The following is a 9259-nucleotide window of genomic DNA, read 5'->3' on the forward strand; positions in this document are numbered from 1 at the left end:
ATTCATTATTTTGAAAAAATTGGAATAACTATAGAGAAGCCAAATAATCTTATTATTTTAGCATAAAATTAACTTTAAAAATGATTCAAATATACCAAGAGAAATGTTGTACATAAATAAATTTATTCGACTTTTTGGAACATGTTGTAGTATAATAAAAGAAGCACCAAGCTTACAATACAGATACATGCAGCTTAAATCTTACAATAAAACTTGAAAAAAGTAAATCAATGAAAGTTTGTTTTCAATTACATCGATGCCAACAACCATTTATGAACCAGGCCAGTGTAATGTACAGGGCTTGTTTGCTGCTTGTCAAGAGTGAAATACAAATCGTACACACGTACTTCGGATACTGGCAAGAGAACAGATTCGGTTATCCACACTGAGTCTCAGGCGATACCCCCGAAGCCTCAAACATCCATGACTCAATTCCAATGTTAGTTCTTTCTGAACCTCTTCCTACAATTTCAGAAACGTTTAAACTGGACCGAAGTTCACAATGACCTACAGCATTAATCCAAATAGAACCTCACGCCCTCCTTGGGTGACACTCAGATACAATGACAAACACTTGGCTGACATTTAATCTGTTTGAAGGGAGGCTTATCCCCATGCTAGTGACGTCAAAAGGCCTATTTAGGTTTGACATTTTTCCAGAGAGCGAAGGAAATATAAAAAGAATGGCCCTGGGAGCTTCATCTCAGAATATATTAAATTTCACCAGTACGTTTTAAAGATTAAATATTTAAGTTTAAAGTCTTCAAACAACAGTGTTTACTGCCTCAAACGTTTATTATTACAGCTCCTAAAGGGAGAACGAGTTCATCATTAATAATTCAGTTGCAACAATACCCCAAAACATAAAGATAATACAACATGCTTATACCAATGCTATTATTAAGAAGTGTGAGTATTAAAACTAAATTTCCAATAGCATTAAAGCAATATTTGAAATTCACATTTGAGGGAAGTTCTGCTCAAATTGGAGTGTTTGTTATCACAATATGGTATGGCATCTTCGTGCGGAATATTGGCAATAGGTCAGATTGATGTAAGCTTACGAATTGTATACAGTAAACTATGGTTATAACGAACTCAAAGGGACCATTAATTTTAGTTCGTAATAACCGTAGTTCGTTATAAGCATATATACAGCATATATGCAACAAAAGGCCGTTATAAACGTAGTTTACTGTGTGTTGGACAAGAAAATCCATATCAACATAAAAATCAAAGTATCTGTTTAGTGCTTTATTTACAGTCAGTGACGTTTTCCCCTTAAATCTAAATGGCCGTACAAAAGGTGTGTTGACATATGCTTCACATTATGCACAACAATCCATCAGCTATTTGTGTCTTATTAGCTTTATGGGTGGATTTAACACAGGATGGTTAATCCCAAAGACAACATTGTTGTCAGGTGCACTGGTTACATCTGTCGCAAGAAATAACCGATGTAAATTGACTTAACAGAGGAAATGTGTGTGCTTTGAGGAAAACATTTTAAAACCTGCAAGATACTGCAATTCATGGCTAAGATTGCTGTCAGCAAAGTTAAACTGGATTAAACTTGAAAGGCTTAAAAACATCCTCCTGCAAACTGCTCAAACACAGTTGCAATTAACTTAACAAAAGGAAACAGGGGTTTTCGTTACAAATCCTCCATGCTAAATCATGTGCTTTGTGGCTAAACTTATATACAGCACCTGCTGCAGATTCTACAGATAGCGTTCAGTGGACACACTCATGCACATATTTTTGACACATAGACAGGTGTGTCATATTCATAAAAATTAATCCGAGCTGCTCCCTGAAATATCACGCCTGTATTTCATGACTTCAGTTGCAAGACATAAATAAAAGCTTGTTACAGGTTGTAAGAGAGTCTGGCAGCTTATGACAACAGTTAACAAAATACTTCTTACCTGCAAGATACTGTGCTTCATAGCTGAAGTTTCCATCAGCAAATATCCTCCAATCTTTTGTTTGTAAGGAGATCTTATCTTTTCCATTAACGGACATCTTAGCTGGTGTGGGGATTAGGTGATTGTTAGCAGAACCAAGGTCTTTGGTATCCTGATTCATAGAATATCTGACTCTGGGAGTGAATGGGTCGTATCTGTCATGGCCTTCAGCCTCTTCGGTTATAAAATCATACCTTTTCCATTTATTAGGCGTGTCAAAGTCGCCAACAAAGTCGAAAGACTCTCCAGCGGTGCTAAGAATGACTCTAGACTCTAGCCCTTCAGATGCAACGTACCAGTTTGGAAGTCCATCAGACTTTGAAACGGAGAAGTTTTCAGAGAGGAACTTGACACTCCTTGTCGCTCCTGGTGGAATATCCTGAAAATTGTCTAAGAGTTCCAGCATAAACAGACACCCTTGCGTGTGACGGAACCTGATGCCATAGTTCTCAAGAACAGCACCTTCTACAGAAGGCAGGAACTCTGGTTCCAGAAGGTTCAGATGACAAAAATATATAGACCAGCCTTTACCAGGGATCGTTTTGGATCCCGTATTGGTCATTGTTATTTGAGCTTCAAATGTCTTCAGAGCGTCGCGGAGATTGTCGATCACATCGTACCTTACATCCATATACCGGGCTATATAGTTGACAGTTTCTTGACGGAGACCTAGAGAACAGAAAGTGGAAGTGCCATGATATTTTGATTTGTACTCTTTTGAAAAACAGATTGTTTAAAACTAAATCAAGCCATGAATAAAAACAATTTTTAAACTGTCAAAACAGTGTCATGAATGTATGTTTGCTCCATCGGAGAACCTAAATGGAAAACAAAACAATAAATTCGAAACACAAATATGGACTCGCACGTTTTGTATTGACTTGGTTAAAAACAGATGTTTTTTAAGCGTTTTTCTAATGTGGAAGGCCCTGTTTGTCGGAATGATTACGTGTGTAGCCTTGTAACAATTGGGCTGTGCCCGTGCAGTATCAACAGCTTGTCTAATCTTACCGATACTTCAGTTGATATCATGAGTTATTTTGTCACCATGGTGATGTGAAGTCAAACATTGTAGACTGGTTTAAAAATGTTCTTGAGGGCGTCAACTTTGGTGTTTTAACCGTTGAAGGTCATATCAAAACCTTTCGCATATATGTCATACAGCGTCAATAAGTTAAATATATTTTCAATTAAAACTTCAAGATCGTTTATTGAATATTCATTTGCTGCTATATTGATTCACGTTGATGCTATATACAGAAGCAAATCGACGTCAAAATAATCGCTCAGTCGTATAAGGCGCCGCAATTCGCTGTTGCGTCCCTAACTTTGGCGTGCCAGATATCTATGGCTGTGGGTTCGAATCCCTTCATATGTTTCAAGGTTTGTCAGCACCATATTGTGCTGGTGGGTTTCACCGAAGTGGTCAAGCATGGGTTGCTGAAGACCTATTCTACCCCTTATCTTCACGGGTCATTTTGGTTTATAATGGAATAATTTGAACATTCTTATAATATGTTGAACAGTATATTTCGTTTAATAAATACACTATTTTGTCAACTAATGATGGCCCCTGTTCATGTTTAGCTTTATCAATATCACGTTCTTCCAAAATGTATGATTTATTTGAAACCAATTTGTGTACGCCAGAAACCTATGATTGTGGGTTCGAATCCCGGTTCACGAGAATTCTGTTTCTAGGTTTGTGAGCACTATACCCGTGCTCGTGGGTTTCACCGAATTAGCAAATATTGAGACCTGCATTACTTCGGGCTTTCCTCCAAAATTAAACTGACACGCCGTTCTATAAGTGGAATACTGTTAAAAGAGGTGTTAAACCAAACTAGCTCACTCACTAAATGAACCGTTGTTAAACATTTAATTAGGTTTGTGATGAAAACTGCTCTGAAACGTATACCACATTTTAACCAAAGGTGACAGCTACGATTACCAGTCTCACAAGCTTGGTTTAAATTTAGCGACTAATATGTTAGAAAGGCAAAACAGCAGAACTACGAGGTCAGAATAGCTGCCTAATCCGCGAAGTAAAGGCGAGGTCCACACAAACAAACAGCAGCAGACCCGTGGCGCATCACACTGCCCCGACACCCAGATTCCCTCCGTGGCCCCAGGGTCACACTCAGAGCTGGGCAATTGAGACAGGGGAGGAAATGTCAACAATCCCCCTTGTGTAAATATTGACGGCAAATACGTCAACAACTTTACATACCAAGTAGTGAATCTAGAGGAAGAGATTGTGACAGAGGATCGGGTTTCTCAAGTCCAATAAATGACTTGCAGAAGAAAAAATATTTAAGCCAATGATTCATATTGTAAAGAGTTTTTTTTTAAGAAACTGTGTTTTCAGAAGGTTTTCTAAATGAAACATTCTACAGGTTTGTGTCAATGGACGTTATTGATAAAATGTTGCCCAAGGGCTTTTTTTTTTTGCTTTAAGCCGAAAGAAGAATTTTAGTCTGGAATTCCGATGACATAACGGAGACGATGTTGGCACGAGACCGGTCCTATCCTCTGACGCTGTATCTTCAGAATGTTGTGACAAATCTTTGGCACTAGGACAACGTATTTTGAGATTTGCATTTATCAATAATGTCTTTGCGTATGCGCGTATTCGACTTCTTCATGAACGATAAGTATGTGTTGGAAACATTTAGCTATAATATCTTTCAACAATATAATCATTATAAAATTCTTATTTCAGCTTGATTATTTTTGTGCGAATTGTTTGGCAGGTTATGTTATGTTATGTGCGTTATGTTTGCAACTATATTTACCAAAAATAGATAAAAACGTAGGAACAAAAACAATATTTTGATTGACAGATCACAAACTGAATGTAAATATGTAAATAAAACGCAAGAATCCAATCATGGGGATAATATTTCTTTCTCTTTTAACTGATTTTGGGCTACAGGTGTAAATGGAACAAACATGTGCTTATTATGAATATGAATGATAACTCTTAAAGGGTTAATCGCCGATTACCGATGCAACGTTAAATATTAACTCACTTCAAAACAGATTCGCAAAATCTCCTTTTTAAGCACGAGAATAGACTTCATCTTCAGCAGATGGAGTGTACGCCCGTTTGTATGAGGATATCACTGATGCTTAGAGGAGAGGGGCAGTGAATGACCACAGATGTGTGTATCAAGGATAAATGGGTACTTTAACCTCAAGTTGGGTCTGCATGCATAAGTGTATTGTAGCCATTGGTAGTGTTCTATTTTCGTACATTTAATCCTTGTTCAAGTGAGCGGGTGAGCTTTTAACAGTATTCCAGATATATGACGGCGTGTCAGCTTAATGTGGGAGGAAAGCCCGAAGTGGTGCAGGTCTCAGACGTTTACCACTTCGGTGAAACCCACGAGCACGGGTATGGTGCTGACAAACCTAGAAACATAATCGGGGCGAACCGGAATTCGAACCAGCAATCATAGGTTTCTGGCGTGCCAAAGGGACGCAACTCTGCACAGCGAATCGCGGCGCCTTCAAGCCACTAGGCCACCCCACCGCTCCGAATCGGAGTTAACAAATTTTGGTGATTAAAACTAGTTATTTCTGCTGCTTCTGAAAGAATTACCAATCTCTACTTCTCTCTAAAGACAATCTCAGTCTATTTTCAAAGCAAATAAATGGTATTTAATTACTGACATCGCTTTATTAAAAGAATCATCAACTCTTTGAAAAAAACCAAATGCGGACTTTAAAGAGAAGTGACCGCAAAAATATACCGTCTCTGACAAGTGACCCCCCGACACACACGCACGTGCACCACACAGATTACACAAACATCTCAGAATATTAAATGTAGGTCCCTTAGTGGGTGAGTGATTTTGATTAAACACCGCTTTGAACAGCATTCCTGTTATATCGCGGCCCAAAGTGATGCAGGTCTTAGACGTTTAACACTTGTGTGAAACCCACGAGGACAGGTATTTTGCTGAAAATCAAGGATCGCTGCCAAGGGGAAGGATGAATCTGGAATGAGAACTCTCGATAAGCGGATTCTGGCACGCCTTTGGGATGCAACTCTGGAACCAGATTAGCGGCGCCTTAGACAAATGGCTCCTGTCGTATTGTCATGTTACACGATTGCCATATATACTTCCTCGAACACCTAGCAACGAAGTTGGCACTCATTTCGCGAACACCAGGGGCCACTTGCAAAAAGCGATCTTAGCGCTAAGATGATCGTAACTCCCATACTTTAACTTTGACTTACGACCGACTTAGCGCTAAGAAGTGAGGTGAAATTGGGTTTAACGTCGCGTCCAAGATTATTGCACTTATATAGCGACGTGCATGTACGTGTGTGTGTTTGTGTGGCTGCTTGTACTAGTCCGGACTGATTTATATTGCTAGCTCGCTGAAATACCATGCCGCAGTTTAACATAAATATCCCATTACGACACAGTATACTGACTCCGAGCCGACCAGTCCTTGTTTTAGCCCCTTAATGCCGAGCGCCAGACAGGGTAACAACAAGTACCATCTTTTAACGTCTTTTGGTATGACGCGGTCGGGGATCGAACTCTGGACCTTCCGCTCTCCGGGCGGACGCTATACCACTACACCACGGAGGCGGTCCTCTTGGTAGACAAAAGATATGGGGAGTGTAGGCAATTGAATTTGTCCGTTCTGTACTTGGGATGCAAGCGTGACATTTCGAAAGCGAGGTCTGCATATTTGCCGTGTTTTCCTGAATCTTGTCAATCACATGTGTCAAAAAGGGGGCTTATTCCAAAGAATTTTGTAACTATAATTTTTCATGACGCCCTCTCCATCTTCGGGGTCGTCCTATGGATGGGCCTCTGAGTCAAAACCACAAGCATAGCGAAGACGGTAATAAGAAGATCGAGCCACGCCATCTTGTCGCTTAAGATACTGTATTTGCGCCAGAGCTGGACATCCACTGTCAATGTGTTGGACAGTATCATTAAATTCATTGCATAATCTACATTTCATATTTACATTTTGATGCAAAATCACACATTGTGGGTTTCGAGTGGGAAGTGACTGGTTCTGAGCAGCAGTTTCAATTTTCAGGCCTGCCGACCTCATCCAAGCGAAGGATTGCTGTTCTTCTCAACACACTGCACAAAACTCGATGCAGTGGTCGTTCGTCCTCCTTGAGCTGATTTGATATGACACTTCGCTTGGGCAACCCTCATTTCTGTACCGTCCACCAGACCAGAACCATCAACCATTATTAGTATTATTATTTCTTCATACCAAACCAGGTTATATGGGGGATGATATTTTTGAGAATAACTAACGGGATCGGGTGGTCAGGCTCGCTGACTTGGTTGATGCATGTCCTCGTATCCCAACTGCGTAGATCGATGCTCATGATATTAATCACTGGATTGTCTGGTCCAGACCGCCGTCAAATAGCTGGAATATTTCTGAGTGCGGCGTTAAACAACAAACCAACCAACCAAGTAAGTGTCAAGTGACGTCGGTGACAATTACCGCTGGCGCATCATAATCGTTGAACGTCTTGTTGTTTTAACCCAAAAAATATTGATAGAACAGTTCAATCAACACAAGTAGGGATGATGAAGACATCCTCTGCGCTCCTTTATTAAACAAATGAGAAAAAAACCCATACCTCTCAGTTGATTTTATCATAATATTATGTTTGATTTTCAATTGAAAATATCTTTAGATAGCGATATCTGTATAAAACAATGAACAGCGCTTAGTCAGCACTCAAGGAATACTTATACATGAGTTTATTTTAAAAAATATAATTTGATTTAGAAAAAAATTAAATCGCATAAAACATAACTGTTTAAGTTATTACGGCAATGAAAATGTTGTAATTTGTTTAAGAGAGGAGTTTTAACTTCATAAATAACCAAGTTACAATATACAGTACATGACAACGCAAGAATAGCATAAACTTTGAAATAAAGTAAGAAAAGAGGTTGTCAGCAACCTCTGTAATTTCCTCGGGGGTATTAATCGTTCAGCAAATATCGAAGGCATACCATTCTGCACGTGCTCTTGTAACTAGAGTTAATTTAAAAAGGTTATTTGTAGAGCGTTCCACGTGTGATCGGGTTGTATTTGCACAGTCTTAAACGACTTTAAATATTTGGCGTTTTTGCATTCTTTAAGAAAATAAGTTGATAATGTGTACACTATAAATAATTCATTACAAAGTGGTCGTTTTACTTTACTGCCGCTTTTTGTCAAGAACGTGGCCCTAACAAGACATTATAGGAAGGGATTAGGACTAACTGATAGGCAAATATTGGTTGTGTTTCTACAAATGTCTCTTTCTGGCCACACGCCTCGTGTTTATTCCCGGAGTCAGTCTGTCCAAACAACGTGGTCGCTGTGTGTTAATCTTTGCCTTCAACACAGGGAGGCGACGTGAGTTTTTCCCTTGATTCACGTTGTTGGAAACTAGTTTATACAGTGGATTGGGTGTCTACCCACACAAAAAGAAATGAAAATAAAAGTTTACATATAAAATGAAACAAAAAAATACTATTTTTTGAAGTACGAGGCCAATATCAAGCAGATTGCCAGTTTGAACATGAATGTGTGTGTCCGATAACAAAAATAATTTCCATATTTCTAAACATCAAATGTTTAGAAAAAGTATTGATTGTTTTAATAAATAATTGTATGTTAATCAAGACAATAATGACAGACTCAATCAAAAACGATAAAAGGGTAAATAGATACACAACCAAATCACATAATAACATAAACAAGCGCATGAAGTGATATTGAAAGTAATTCAAATAATCATTACGTTATATCGTCGATTAACAGAAATTAATATGAATCATAATGTAAAATGTCACAATGTTTCATAATATACATTTACACCTTAAATTTTACATGAATTGCCAAGGTCCAATTCGCACAACAAATTTTCAAATAACTTATAAGTTAAACAATGAGCGCATCACAACGTTGAATTCAACGTCAGTTGACGTTATCAATAACGTTGAACACATCTTACCGTTAAGTGGTGTAGAGAGATAGTTAAGAGCAAACAGACAGATGATGGGATGGAAGTAGTCCTTCATGGCTGCGGGTCAACACCAGAGACAGCCAAAGGTACGATGTGTGCTGGCTCAACCGAACACAGCGTCTGACGAGGAGATGGCTTGTCCCGTCATATGAACGCTTGCTTGTCTCGCGGCCCAACTAGCTAATGCTACGGGGACGGGCCCGGGCACGAGAGTCGACGTTGGCTCACGAACGTGCCTCTGTTTAACCTTGAACACTGGCGCGTCACATGATGT

General features: G+C 39.1%; 1 protein-coding gene across 1 annotated transcript in view; it reads right to left on the reverse strand.

Moving 5' to 3' along the window:
* The window catches only part of LOC139446739 (beta-hexosaminidase-like), a 24143-nt gene extending 15103 nt beyond the window's left edge, over window positions 1–9040 (reverse strand). The window contains exons 1-2 of the mRNA XM_071228041.1: window positions 8974–9040; window positions 1929–2636 (exon numbers count right to left, since the gene is read on the reverse strand). Of these exons, the coding sequence (XP_071084142.1) occupies window positions 1929–2636; window positions 8974–9040 (775 nt within the window). The remainder of the gene's footprint in view (window positions 1–1928; window positions 2637–8973) is intronic.
* Between the last annotated feature and the right edge of the window lie 219 nt (window positions 9041–9259).

This window comes from Haliotis cracherodii, unplaced genomic scaffold, assembly GCF_022045235.1.
Source record: "Haliotis cracherodii isolate W230 unplaced genomic scaffold, xgHalCrac1.p SCAF_6, whole genome shotgun sequence".
NCBI classification, from domain to species: domain Eukaryota; kingdom Metazoa; phylum Mollusca; class Gastropoda; order Lepetellida; family Haliotidae; genus Haliotis; species Haliotis cracherodii.